The sequence below is a fragment of the Ornithorhynchus anatinus genome, chromosome 5 (assembly GCF_004115215.2).
Source record: "Ornithorhynchus anatinus isolate Pmale09 chromosome 5, mOrnAna1.pri.v4, whole genome shotgun sequence".
NCBI classification, from domain to species: domain Eukaryota; kingdom Metazoa; phylum Chordata; class Mammalia; order Monotremata; family Ornithorhynchidae; genus Ornithorhynchus; species Ornithorhynchus anatinus.
Window position 1 is genome coordinate 5443904 of NC_041732.1, and position 14193 is coordinate 5458096.

Sequence of the window (14193 nt, forward strand, 5' to 3'; positions counted from 1 at the left end):
CGCTCACCTAGCCTAGCGCCGAATTTCCGTCCTTCTGAGGGTCTGGAGGAGGAGCGCTCCTTGGCCCAGCTGGAGAAGCCGAAAATTCCGCGCTGAACGGCTGCTCTGAAGGGTTTCGGTTGCCGTGGTTTTGTTTTCGATGGTATTTGTTAAGCGCTTACTCTATACCAGGCACCGTACTGAGCTCTGGGGTCGATAGACCTGGATCAGATCAGACGGTCCCTGCCCCCGTTGGGGCTCACAGTCTCGACCCCCGCTTTACAGATGAGGTGACCGAGGTGCGGAGAAGTGAAGTGACTCGCCCGAGGTCACACAGCAGATAAGGGGTGGAGCCGGCATTAGAACTCGGGTCCTTCTGACTCCCGGGCCCGGGCTCTATCCACCAGGCCACGCTGGGAACCCTTTGTTTTGCCTTTGAAACGGGTCCGACGCGATTTGCCCGTGTCCACCCCGGCGCCGAGGAAAGCGCCCGGCGCGGAACGGGCGCCGGACGAGCGCCGCGGTCATTTTTGTCGTCGCTACCGTTCTTATTCCGTCGCGATAAGGCGTCGCCCTTCGTTTCCGCAGCCATCCTGTCTGAGTGCGTGCACACGATCTACACGATCCACCCCAAGGCCGAGCTGCTGGCGAAGGCCGCCAAGTGCATCGGGAAGTTCGTCCTGTCTCCGAAAATCAATCTCAAGTATTTAGGTGCGGGGAGGGGGCGGGGACCCCGGGGGCCGGGGGGGGCGTCCGGCGGCGGGCCCCGGTGTGGACCGTGGCTGCTTTCGTCCTCCAGGCCTGAGGGCCCTCACCTGTGTAATCCAGCAGGACCCCAACCTGGCCCTCCAACATCAGGTGACCATCATCGAGTGCCTCGACCACCCGGACCCCATCATCAAGAGAGAGGTGAGCCCCGGGTCCGCAGAGGGAGCCCGAGCCCAGCCTGGACCGGTCGTACCCCCCGATCCGGCCCCCGCCGGGGTCCGTCACCGAAAGGGGAGCGGTGCGACCTAGCGGGTAGACCCCGAGCTCCGGGAGTCAGAAGGCCCCGAGTTCTAGTCCCGGTCCCGCCAGGAGCTGCGGGACCTCGGGCGAGTCCACTTCACTTCTCTGGGCCTCGCTTCCCAGATGAAGACTGGGAGCCCGGTGTGGGACAGGGACCGTGGCCAACCCGGTTACCCCGCATCTGCCCAAGAGCTCGGGACAGGGCCCGCCACATAGTAAGAGCTTCACAAATACCACAGTCAAGCAGAACGGCCTCTCAGGGCGGGTGGGGCTCCCCGGGGCGGAAGCACGAGTCCGTAGATGTCCAGTGGGCCTTTCGATCGTCCTTTCAATCGCATTTCCGGCCGTCTTTATGGAGCGCTCACTGTGTGGAGAGCGCCGTACGAAACGCTTGGGAGAGGACGACGAAACGATAAACAGACGCGTTCCGGGGCCACGGTGAGCGTACGGTTTAGAGGGACTGCAGGCGCTTACCACGTGGCAGGCGCTGTAGTAAGTGCTGAGGTAGATACAAGAGCATCAGGTCGGGTCACGGTCCCTGTCCCACGTGCGGCTCACAATCTTCATCCCCCATTTTGCGGATGAGAGAACTGAGGCCCGGAGACGTGAAGTAACTCACCCTAGGTCACACGGCAGACTAGTAGCGGGAGTGGGGATTAGAACCCAGGTCCTCCGGCTCCCGGGCCCGGGCCCCTCCCCCCGGACCACGCCGCTTCTCGTGGGACCTTCTGATGGGGCGGTTGCCGTTTCTCCATTTTCTCCCTTAGACCTTGGAGCTTCTCTATAGGATCACCAACGGGCAAAACGTAGTCGTTATTGTCCAGAAAATGCTCGAGTATCTGCAGCAGAGCAAGGAGGAATATATCATCATCAACCTCGTCGGAAAAATAGCCGAGCTGGCCGAGAAATATCCTTTTCCGGGATCGCGTACTCGAATTTTTCGTCTGACTGGGGAGAGCGCCGAGCCCCGCTAAGATCCCATCGCTTCCAGGAAGCCTCCCCTGATCGACCGCGCCTTCCCCCACCCCGTTCTCCCTTTCTGCTGCGTCTCCCGTGCCCTTAATTCCGGATTCCTTAGCACTTGCTTCTCACCCAGCCGCCACGGCACTAAAACGATCGTCTGTTACTCTGTAACTTCCCTTACTGTTCATTTATCCTTAGGTGTGACCCCCTTTCCCCCACCCCCAACTTGATTGGAAACTCCTCGAGGTCAGGGATTGTGTTTCCGCCCATTAGCGTGCTCTCCCAAGCGCTCAGGACGGCGCTCTGCCCCTCAGTAAATACCGATAATAAATTGACGGGAAAATGGAGGGAAAAACTTGGCCTTTGGCCAAGCGACTTTTTTTTGACTCGTTTTGACTAGTTTTGAGTGACTTTCTTCCACCGCCCTCGCAGAGGAGTCGGGCGAGTGAACTCACCGTTCCTCACTGCTGCGGGAATTCGCCGATCCAGTCTGCCCCCGTCCCTTCCCCCAAAGGTTAAAACGCAAAAAGGCTCATTACCCGCACCGGCTGAAATCCGTTCCCTTTTGAAAAGCGATTTGGGGGCTGGAACGGGAGGAGGAGGAGAAATGGTACTTACTGAGCTCCCACGGGGTACAGTGAACCCATACCGAGCGCTTGGGAAAGCCCGACTGGAAAAGGGGGCCCGTCCCCCGCCCGAGAGGAGATTACGCCCCAGCGGGGGAGGCGTTCAAGAGAGCGCGGCGAGAGTTCGACGGGACCGAGGCTTAGCGCCCGGGAGGGCGGGACGAGACTTGGGGCCGCGGTCCGCTCCGCTTCAGGCCGGCCTCCTTGACCCCCACCCGCGGCCACGTACGCTCCCGACGACGCGTGGTTCATCCGGACGATGAACGCCGTGTTCTCCGTGGGGGGGGACGTGATCCAGCCCGACATCCCCAACGACTTCCTGCGCCTCTTAGCGGAAGGTCGGTGCCGATTTCCCCGAGGGACGTTGGGCGGGGGGGGGGGGGGGGGGGCGGGCGGTCGCCTCCGGGCGGAGGGAGAACGAGGGCTAGAGAGGCCGCGTGGAGCTCCCCGATGCCGCCCTCCCCCCCCCGGCAGGTTTCGACGCGGATCGGGAGAACCGTCAGCTCCGGCTCTCGGCGGTCCAGTCCTACCTCACGCTGCTGGAGGAGGAGGAAGAGGAGGGGCCCCGCTACCCGCAAAGGTTTCTTCAGGTCATGAGCTGGGTGAGTGGGGGACCCCCTCCTCGACCCACCCGCCGGGGCCCGGCTCCAACCTCAGCCTGCTGGGAGATGGCGGAGCCCTGTCTCCCCCCTCCCCTTCCTCTTTCTCGCCTTCTGGACCCTGCCCGGAATCGTGCTGCTCTCCGGGGGTCCCCAGAGAGGGGCGGGGGACCCGCGTCCCGGGCGGAAGGGGCTGAGGAGGGAGTTGATCGCGGTACTTGTTCAGCGCTTATTACGTGCCCGGCACTGGTCTAAACACTGAGGTAGATCGAAGTTGATCCGTCTGGCCCCAGTCCGCGTCCCGTGTGGGCTTCGCGGTCTCCATCCCCGTTTTATAGATGAGAGAACTGGTCCCCAGAGAAGTGTAGTGACTCGCCCGAGGTGACGGAGCGGACACGGGGCGGCGGCGGGATCAGGACCCGGGTCCCTCTGACTCCCAGTCCGGGCCCTACCCGCTAGGCTACCCTCGTTCGCCCCCCGGTTCGCCTCCCTTTGAATCGTGGAGTCCCAGGGGTGCGGCTAACGGGCCCGGCGGGGCGGGCGGCGGCCGGTCCGGGCGGTCGGCGGCCAACGTTGGGGGCCGGCCCGCAGGTGCTGGGGGAGTACGCCCACCTCCAGGACCGGGAGCCCCCCGAGGCCGTCATCGCCAAACTCGGCCGGCTGCTGACGCGCCCCTCCGTCACCGCGGAGACCCGGGCCTGGTGCGCCGCCGCCATCACCAAGCTGGCCGGCCGGGCGGCGGGGGCCGGGGCGGGCGGCGGGCCCACCCTCCGGTGGGGCCCGGCGCCGGACACGGGCATGAGGCAGCTCGCGTTCGAGCTGGAGCGTCTGCAGGAGGACCCGGAGCTGATGAGCAGGTTGCTGCCCGTGGACGCCAGCTGCGAAGACCTCGTGGTGAGAGTCCTCCCCGCCCCTTCTGCCCCCCCCGTCCCCGTCCCCACCCCCCCGACCCTTTCCCCGACCTCTCGGGAGCGAGGGGCCAAAGGCGTCTCGATAACGGCAGCGTCGGCAACTAATAATAATGATGTTGGTATTGGTTAAGCGCTTACTACGTGCAGAGCACCGTTCTACGCGCTGGGGTAGATCCGGGGTCATCGGGTCGTCCCACGCGAGGCTCACGGTCAATCCCCACTTTACAGATGGGGTGACCGAGGCACAGAGAAGCGAAGCGACTTACCCGCGGTCACACAGCCGCCAGGTGGCGGAGCCGGGATTCGAACCCCTGACCTCTGACTCCCGAGCCCGGCCTCTTTCCGCTGAGCCACGCCGTTTCTCCGACCGCTGTGTTAGATGTTGGGCAAGTCACTTAACTAGAATAATGGCGGGGTCTGTTGGGTGCTTACGACGCGCTGAGCACTGGGCGGTGCGGCGCCGGGGGCGACTCGAGGGAATCGGGTGAGACGCAGCCCCTCGTCCGGTGTGGGGCTTCCGGTCGAAGTGAGAAGGCAGCGTGGCCTGATGGGTAGAGCCCGGGCCCGGGAGTCGGAGGACCTGGCCTCCCGCCTCTGCCGACCGCTCGCTCCGTGACCCTGGGCAAGTCACTTGGCTTCTCCGGACCCCCGTTCTCCCTCCCGTCTGGACCGTGAACCCTACGGGAGACGGGGACCGTGGCCAACTTGATTCACTTGTTTCTACTCCGGCGCTCAGAACGGGCGGTGAGCGCTCGGCGGATGCCGTTAAAAAAACGTCGACGGGGAGGAGAACGAGTATCGAATCCCCGTTTCACGGCCGGGGAAACCGAGGCCCCCGCGGAGCGGCACGCCGTTGAGTGGGCCCGGGGGACGGGGGACCTGGGTTCTAATCCCTACCCTGTGTCTGATTTGTGACCGTGGGCAAGTCACTTCACTTTTCCGGGCCTCGGTTCCTTCATCTGTAAAATGAGGATTCGGACCGTGAGCCCCACGTGGGACAGGGACTGGATCCGACCTCGTTAGCTCATGTCTACTCCGGTGCCTAGTACAGAGCCTGGCACGTAGTAAGTGCTTCACGAGGGCCAAAAAAAAAAAAAGTGAAATGACTGGGCTAAGGTCACACAGCCCGGCCTCTGCTCCGCGCAGACCAAGCGTTCAGTTAATACTCTCGGTCGACTGACTGTCGGCTCGTTGCGGACGGGGAACGTGTCTCCCGACTCCGTCGTGTCGTACTCTCCCAGGTTCTCAGTACGGCGCTCTGCGCGCAGTAAGCGCTCGGTAAATACCTTCGATGGACTGAGCGGTCGCCCGAGCCCGGGACTTCCTCCACGCCGTGTTTTCTCGGGTACGACTCGAGTACCCGGAGGACCGTGTCCCTGCCTGGGTCGGTTTGTCTCGGTCTCTGGGTCTGTGGCCTGGTCTCTCGGGGGCCACTACCTAATCCCCCGACCGGTCGCCGGCGAGACGCTCGAAGCGGTCTCGGCGTGGCTCAGTGGAAAGAGCCCGGGCTTGGGGGTCCGAGGTCATGGGTTCGAGTCCCGGCTCCGCCACTGGGCAGCTGGGTGACTGTGGGCGGGTCGGTTAACTTCTCTGCGGCTCAGTTCCCTCCTCCGTAAAACGGGAATTAACTGTGAGCCTCACGTGGGACAACTTGATTACCCCGTATCGGCCTCAGCGCTTAGAACAGTGCCCTGCGCGTAGGAGGCGCTTAACAAATCCAGCATTATTATCATCGCTGAAGGCGGCCGTCCCAGTCGATCCATCGACGGGGAGCCCGTTGAACGCCGCCGGGGTGCGGACCGCCGTTCCTGACCGCCGGGAATCAGGCGGCGGGGGGAGGTGTGGGGGTCCGGGGGAAGAAGCAGCCCTGATTTTTTGGCTCCGGCCCTTCTTCCCCTCAGGTGGACGCTTCCTTGTCTTTCCTAGATGGCTTCGTGGCCGAAGGGCTGAGCCGAGGGGCGGCCCCGTATAAACCCCACCACCAGCGCCAGGAGGAGCGGCTCTGCCAGGAGAAAGGTGAGGCGGGCGCCTGGGCGGGGCCGGGCCGCCTCCCCGGGGCCCACCCGCTCGCGGGAGATGGGCCGCGGCCCTGGCGGCCGGCGGAGCGCCGCCGACGCTCCCCTGCCCCCCGGCCGGCGCGCCGCGGGTAGGGCGTGGGGTGCCGTGCCACGACGGAGCAGGCGGGCTGGGAGCGGCATAGGCCGAGGCGACCGCCGCGCCATCTTGGCCGCCCGCCCGGCGGGATGCCCCGATCGATTCTTCTGGCCGAAGCCTTCCCCTCTGGCGGCAATTCGGTCAGCGCCGTTATCGTTGTGGTATTTGCTGAGCGCTTACGGTGTGCCAAACCCTGTTCTAAGCGCTGGTATTTGTTGAGCGCTCACCGCGTGCGGAGCGCCGGACTGAGCGGAGCCCCAGCGGGCGGCCTCCGGTTTCTGAGTTCTCCACCGCTCCCCATCCACCGTGGCCAGGCGGGGAGGTGAAGGGGTCGCGTCTTGGAGGAGCGTTAGGCGGAGCCGTGGGGGATCGGAATAACGATGATGATATTGGTACTCGTTAAGCGCTTGCTGTGGGCCGAGCCCCGTTCCGAACGCCGGGGTAGTTACAGGGCGATCGGGTTGTCCCACGTGAGGCTCACGGTCTTAATCCCCATTTTACAGATGAGGTCACTGAGGCACTGAGAAGCTACGTGACTTGCCCAGAGTCACACGGCCTTCTCAAGCCGACTCTGCCACTTGCTTGCTGGGTGACCCGGGGCGAGTCACTTCACTCGTTTGGGAGTCGGTTCTGCTGTTCTCCCTCCTACTTAGACGGTGAGCCCCACGTGGGGCGGGGACTCGGTCCGACCCGATTAGCTTGAATCTACCCCAGTTCTCAGACCGGTGTTCGGACACGGAGTGAGCGCTTAGCGAATACCGTAAAAAAAACGAAACCCGGAGGAGCGTCGAGGCCGGACCCCCCCCTCCCGTTGGGCGAGACGGCCCCAGCCTCGGAGACGCGCGCCTCTCTCACCGGACGCCCCCCCTCTCTTCCAGCCCTCAACTTCGAGCCTTACGGCCCCTCCTTCTCTCCCAACGCGTCCTCGTCCGGCTTCACCGGCCGACAGTCCCCCGCCGGGCTCTCCCTGGGGTCCGACGTGTCCGGGAACAGCGCCGAGGCCGCCCAGAGAGAGTGAGTGTGGCCCGTCTCCCCCCCCGCCCCCGGACCAACTGGAGAGGGATGGGTAGCGGGCATTGGCGGGGCGGGGGTCTTCCTCGGGGGACCCCATCCCAGAGCGCCGACCCAGCGCGCGGTGCCGCATCGAGCGCCCGGGGGAGTGCAGCAGGATCGGTCGACCTGATCCCCGCCTTCCGGGAGCGTGCGGTCCAGCCCCGCGGGGACGGGCTCGTGACTAAACCGTAGAGCGGGGCAAGCGATGGAGCGGAGACAGGTGTTCGGTGGATCGTGAGGGCGAGGCTGGGGTAGCCCAGCGGCCCCTGGGGACCACCCCCGAGCCCCCTGGAGAGAGCAGCGTGGCCCCGGCGGTGGGCTCGCGGTCCTACGCGTGGGGGTAGGAGGCTTCTGAAGGGGCTCCGGGGAGGAGTCCGAAGCGGCAGTAAGGCTGAACCCACAGCGGCTAGGGCCCGGGCCCGGGAGTCAGAAGGTCATGGGTTCTAATGCCGGCTCTGCCGCTTCTCCGCCCCGCGACCCCGGGCGAGTCATTTCGCTTCCCTGGGCCTCAGTTACCTCATCTGGAAATGGGGTTGAGACCGAGAGAGCCACAGGGAACAGGGACCGTGTCCGGCTCGATTCGCCCGGATCCTCCCCAGCGCTCGGCGCGGTGCCTGGCGCCGAGCGAGCGCCCGTTAAATGCCGTCGACGTCGTCCCCTGTAGGACCAGCCTGCTGAAGTCGGAAGGGGTCAGGAAGCTCTGGGGGAAGGAGGGCTACCTCGCCAAGAAGGACGGGCCGGGGGGAATCGACGCGGAGCCCCGGCCCGGCCCCGCGGACGGCCCGGCGGGCCAGAGCGCGGCCGACCCCGCCGCGGCCCGGCCCCTCCCGGCCCCCGGCCCCCTCTCGGAGGAGGAGAGGGAGAAGCGGCGGCTGGCCTCGACGCTGTTCGTCGGGCTGGGCTCCGACAACGCCGTCAGTCTGGTGAGTCCGAAGCCCCACCACACTGGGCCGCAACGGGGACGACGAGGCCCGGCGGAAAGGCCCGGGGCCTGGAGGTCAGGACCCGGGTTCTGATCCCGCCTCCGTCCTCTGTGTGGGAGTAGGAGGCTTCTGAAAGGACTCTGGGGTGGGAGGGCCTTCCCAGAATGAGCGCCCCCCCACCCCTCTGCTCCCCCTCCCCTCCCCCCTCGCCCTCTGCTCTTCCCCCTTCCCCTCCCCTCAGCACTGTGCTCCTCTGTACATATTATTCATTACCCGATTTATTTTGTTAACGAGGTGTCCGTCCCCTTGATTCTATTTATCGTGATGATGTGGTCTTGTTTTTGTCCGTGGGTCTCCCCCGTATAGACCGTGAGCCCGTCGTCGGGCAGGGATGGTCTCTATCTGTTGCCGAATTGTCCATTCCAAGCGCTTAGTACGGTGCTCTGCACACAGTAAGCGCTCAATTAATGCTGGTGAATGAATGAATGAGTCCCGGGCCCCAAAGCGACAGTAGGGCCAAACCCGTAATGGCTAGAGTACGGGCTCCGGGTTCTTGGGCGGGTCACTTTGCTTCTCTGGACCTCAGTTTCCTCATCTGTAAGATGGGGATTCAACACCCGGTCTCCCCGGTACGCAGACCGTGAGCCCCTTGTGAGACCAGAACCGCTTCCGACCCACTTAAATGGTTTCTGTCCCGGTGCTAAGTACAGTGCTCGGCACAGTAGGGGGCTGAAGGGATACCACAGTCATCGTCGTCGTCATCATTATTATGATGGTTATTATTTTTCCCCACAGCTGGGAAAAGACGACACCTCCGGTCAGAAGTTTCGGAGGAAATCCAAAGGCGCCAAGCCCCAGTGGCAAGCCCCAGAGCCTGCCCCCGACGATCCCGCCGACCCCTCGCCCCCAGCGGCCCGGGAGGACGACGGCGCCGAGGCCGGAAGCTTCCCGGACCGCGGAGACCCGGATCCGGGGCCGACCGAGCCGGGCCCCGACGGCCCGGAGCCGAGCGGCGGACCTCGGCCGGCGGAGAGACCGTCAGCGCGCACCCCGTCCCCGCCCCCGCAGCCGGCCGAGACTGGCCCGGACGGGCCGCCGGCCCCGGGGCCCGGGACCCTCCCCGCGTCCGGGGGGCCGGCCGAGCCCCTGAGTTCCGACCCGGTGGTGCTCTGCCAGGACGGCACGGTGACCGTGTCTTCGCGGAAAGTTTGGGCAGACGACTGTTTGCTGCTGGTCTGGTCTGTGGCCAACCTGGGCCCCTCGGCCCTAGAGAGGGCCACCGTCGAGATCGCCCCGGCAGAAGATTTCGAGGTAAGAGAGGGATCTGGTCATCGTTCCCGGCCTGTGAAATGCCCCCGCTCCTTCCGGCCCCAAGCCCCGGTCCGGCTCTCTCATTCATTGGCTCAGAGACGGCAGCCGGGGTAGCCGGCGGACGGGAACGGAAAACCCTCCCGGGTCTGGGACTCCGCTTCCGGCACCGCCCCGGGCTTGTCCGGGGTCGGGGCTGGGGAGGTGAGGCGGCTTGTCACGGCAGCCCAGGCGCCCGGACTCTAACCCCGGCTCCGCCACTGAGGGCAGGTCGCCTAACGTCCCCGGCCCTCGGTTCCCTCTTCCGTAAAACGGGTATCGGACCCTCCTCCCTGCTATTCCCTGCTAATTCCAGCTGAGTTCCCGTGCCTAGTACAGTGCCTGGCAGGGGGTGTCCAGCCTGACCGTCTTGTATCTCCCCAGTGCTTAAAACGGTGTCTGACACCTAGTAAGCGCTCTCCAGATGCCATTGTTATTATGGCGATGACAGGGCAGGTGTCTAGGGCGAGGGGAAGGGTCCCCTCACGGGAAAAGCTGCGCGGCCTCTTGGGCAAGTCACCTCACTTCCTCTGGGCCTCAGTTACCTCATTTGTAAGATGGGGGTTAAATCTGTGAGCCCCATGTGGGCCGTAGACTGTGTCCAGCCCGATTTATTCTATTTCTACCGCGGCATTTAGTGCAGTGCCTGGCACCCAGGAAGTGCTTAACAAATGCCATTTTGGGAAAAAAAAAAGTCCAGATTTCCTCTTTCCTATCCATCCGATTCAGGGCCTTTCGGTCAGGGTTTTCCGCCGCCCAGCCCTGAGGGGAAAAAATCACGGTTTTCACGCTGACGAGCCATGAGCTTCTTCACTGGGGACAAATATCTATCTTGACTCGCGTGCAAATGGCTTTCAGCAATATACAGTGGTGCCGGTTTGGGAAAAGTGAAACGCAGGCAGCAGCGGGAAACCCAGATTCTTTTGGGGGAGGCGGTTTTTAACGAGAGATGTGGGCCGGCTCTTCCGGCCCGGTGGACCAAGCTTGGCGCGGTATTGGTTAAGCACTTAATGTGTGTCGCGCACTCTTCTGAGTGTCGGGGTGGACATGGGCTCATCGGGCTAGACGCGGTCTCTGCCCCACGTGGGGCTCACGGTCCGAGGAGGAGGGAGTCGGATTTATCTCCATTTTACAGTTGAGGAAACGGAGGACGGAGAAGGGTTTTTGTTTTGTTTTTAAATGGCATTTGTTAAGTGTTTACTATGTGCCAAACACTATTCTAGTCGCTGGGGTAGGTTTAAATCAATTAGCTCACGGTCCCTGCCCCGCACGGGGCTCACGGTCTAAATACGAGGGAGAACAGGCATTCAGTCCCCATTTTACAGTTGAGGGGGGGGCCCAGAGAAGTGAAGCAACTTGCCCAAGGTCACGCAGCAAGCGAGCTCCCCGACTTGTCTGCTATGGGACCTTAAGCGGTCATTTCACTCCTCTTGGCCTCAGTGTCCTCTTCTGTAAAATGGGGATGAAGACCGTGAGCCCCGTGTGGGACAGGGGCTGTGTCCGACCCGACGATCTTGTGTCTACCCCACCGCTCAGTACGGTGCCCGGCACCTAGTAAGCGCTGAACGGATGCCAGAGTTATTAGTAGCCGAGGGACTCGGTCCCGGCGGAGGGAGAGGGGTGAGGCCCCGGGTGGGCGTGGGGAAGGGGAGGGAGTGCCTCCGGGAGGAACGTGGAGGAGACAGGTGCCCGGAGAGGCAGGGAGCAGGGTTGGGAATTGCGCAGATGGGGCCGTTGCCTGGGGAGACGGGTGCAGGGAGAGAGAGGGAGAGGCGGACGGGAAGAAGGGGAGGAGTCGATCGGCCGTATGTATTCAGCCCTTAGTGTGTGTGGAGAGCACTGTACTAAGCACTTGGGAGAGTGCAGTAGGATGATAGCACAGCCAGGTTCCCTGCCCACCAGGAGCTGGCGGTCTAGAGGAGGAGGGAGATCAACTCGGGGATTCGGGTAGTCGGAGGCTCCAGGAAGTGGGAGGACTGGGTAAAAACCGCCCCGGGGACCCGGAGACCCGGCACCGTCTTCCACACGGGGGGCGGAAGCGGAGGCTCGGGCGCCCGGGGCTGGACCGGGCAGGCGGGGGCTGGGACGGAGGCTCCCGCCGCCCACCGGGGGCCCTTGGGTTGCAGGTGGCCGCCGGGCCGGGCGGCCAGACCGCCGCCATCGCGGCCCGGGGCACGGGCGGCCTCCAGCACCGCGTCTGCCTGGAGCAGCCCCGAGCCCGGGGAGCCCTTTCCGGCTGCGTGACCTACCTCCCGGAGGATGGCACCGCCACCCAGCTGCACTTTTCGCTGCCTTTGACCCTTTTGGATTTCATCAGGTAAGCGGGCTCCGGGACTGAGACGGGGGAGAGCGGAGTGGCTTCGTGGCAAGAGCCCGGGCTTGGGAGTCAGAGGACGTGGGTTCTAATCCCGGCTCCGCCACTTGTCTGCTGTGTGACCTCGGGCGAGTCACTTCTCTTCTCTGGGACTCGGTTCCCTCGTCTGGAAAATAGGGACAGGGATCGTGTCCAAACCGATTTGCTGGGACCCACCCCAACACTTAGTTCAGTGCTTGGCACATAGTAAGCCCTTAACCGATACCGTAATCATTATCATCGTCACGGGCACCGAGGGAGAATCCACAGGTGGGAATTAAACGCAGTCCCTGTCCCTCGTGGGGTGCGCGGTCTGAAAGAGCCGTCTTCGACCCGGTCGCGTTCCCAGATCGTCTTGATCTTTTTATGTGCGGTGGAAACCGTGCGGCTCCCCCCGCCCCCCTGAAATGTCTGGCCGTAGCCCCTCATCCCTGGAGGGAGGCCACTCGGGGCCACAGACCCCACCTCCAAACTCTTCCTCCCCCTCTCCTGCCTCCTTTCTCCCTCGTCTCTCCTTCCCCTCCTCCTCCTCCTCCTCCCTTTACTTCTCCCCATCCTTCTCGTCCTCTGCCCCCCCCCCCGGCCTCCTCTGAGTCCACTCTCGTCATCCACCCCATTGAAGCGACCACGGCTCGAGCCCCACCGTGGCCGGTGGTGGTCCCCGGCCCCTCTCCCGGTCGGGTGGGGGCTGGTCCTCCGGCGATTTCCTCATCGCGGCATCCCGAAAGGGTGGAGAATGGCGGTTTCCTTCTCTGGGGAGGGGTGACGGGAGGCTTTAGGGACCAGGCTGTTCCGGGGATTGGGAGTGTAGCTTCAACCCATCCCCTTCCTCCTCGAGGACCGGTCGGGAGGGGGGCAGTTGAGTTCTGGGATGAGAGAGATCGCGCAGAGCCGTCTGAAGGGGGGCCCGGGCCTCGGTTCCCCAGGCCGCTGCGCTTGACCACTGAGGATTTCGGCCAGCTGTGGCTGGCCCTGGCCAACGACGTCCGGCAGACGGTGAGGCTGGCGGCCCCCGGGGCCTCTCTGGCCGCCTCCCTGCAGCCCCTGCGGCGGGAACTGAGGCTCCACCTCGTCGACGTCATCGGTGCGTCACGGTGCCGGGGTGGGTCCGGGGGTGGCGAGGGCCGCCGGGGACCCGGGGGCCAAGGCGTGGAGCGGAGGGCGGGAGGGATGACGTCTGCCACCCGCCGGACTGAGCGTTTAGGTGCGACGCAGCCGGGTCCCGGTTCAAGGGGAGCTAGCGCTCCGACGGGGCGGGGAGACGGGACGGTCGTGCCCAAGCCGACTCAGTCGAACGAATAGCCCGGCGGGCCTTACCCCTGACACCCTCGGGCCCCGGGGAGGGCGGAAGCGAATACTCGCCCGAGGGCCGGAGATGACCAGGCGGGGCTGCGGCAGGGCTCTGGGGACGGGGTGGGTGGACCCCGGGCTGGGAGAAGGGGACGCCAGGTGGCCCATCCCCCCCACTCTCTTCCAGGCCCCGAGGCCATCCTGGCCTGCCAGCGGCTGCCGGACGTGCCCTGCCTGCTCCACTGCCGGGCCCAGGCCGCCACGCTCACGCTGTGGTGCAGGTCTCCGTGCCCCTCCCTCCCGGACTACCTCCTGTACCAGTGCCAGCGGGTCACGGGAGAGCCCTGAGGGACCGAGGACCCGAGCCCGCCCCCCCCCGCCCCCCCGACGTCCGGCCGCGCCCTACGGACTCCGCCCGGGACCGGACGGCCGCAGGCACGACCCCGAGGATCGGCGCCGACTTAACGGGACAGGCTGCCGCTATTTATCTCCGAGCCCGCCGCTTGCCAGGTAGCCAACGGCGAGGAACGCCCGCCCCCCTCCCACGGCTCAGGGTGGCGGGGTGTTCCGGTCTTGGGCGGGTTGGGTGCCGTTTATTTCCCACCTGCCAATGAAGCCGTAAAAGACTCACCCGTTTCCGTTTCCTTCGCGCGACCGACGTACTCGCCGGCGGCCTCCTCCTCCCCGCCGACGCTCCTGCCCGGCTCCGCCCCTCCCCACCCCCTCACATCCTTCTCCGGGTCCTAACTAAGGGACACACCGGGGCCCGAACCCTATTCCCAGGAGGAAGCAGGGAACGGGGGAAGCGTTGGAACGGCGAGAGAGTTGGTCAGCTGCCGGAGATGAACGGGAAGGCTGGAACGAGCGGTGGAAATGACCAAGGGGGAAATGCTCTGTGGGAAGAGACCCTCTCCCCCCCCCCCCCCGGATTCCACTCAAAGGCCGTTCAGTCTTCTCGATAATTAATAATAATGGTACTTGTTAAGC

At 64.6% G+C, this 14193-nt stretch overlaps 1 protein-coding gene across 1 annotated transcript in view; it reads left to right on the forward strand.

The window, feature by feature from the left end:
• Window positions 1–13836, forward strand: part of AP4E1 (adaptor related protein complex 4 subunit epsilon 1) — a 34138-nt gene extending 20302 nt beyond the window's left edge. Inside the window, exons 9-21 of the mRNA XM_029066092.2 lie at window positions 568–690; window positions 779–888; window positions 1755–1894; window positions 2802–2914; window positions 3051–3178; window positions 3767–4069; window positions 5988–6102; window positions 7119–7254; window positions 7958–8216; window positions 9012–9527; window positions 11690–11880; window positions 12843–13000; window positions 13394–13836. Coding sequence (XP_028921925.1) covers window positions 568–690; window positions 779–888; window positions 1755–1894; window positions 2802–2914; window positions 3051–3178; window positions 3767–4069; window positions 5988–6102; window positions 7119–7254; window positions 7958–8216; window positions 9012–9527; window positions 11690–11880; window positions 12843–13000; window positions 13394–13554 — 2453 coding nt within the window. The 3' untranslated portion in view covers window positions 13555–13836. The remainder of the gene's footprint in view (window positions 1–567; window positions 691–778; window positions 889–1754; window positions 1895–2801; window positions 2915–3050; window positions 3179–3766; window positions 4070–5987; window positions 6103–7118; window positions 7255–7957; window positions 8217–9011; window positions 9528–11689; window positions 11881–12842; window positions 13001–13393) is intronic.
• Window positions 13837–14193: the final 357 nt, after the last annotated feature.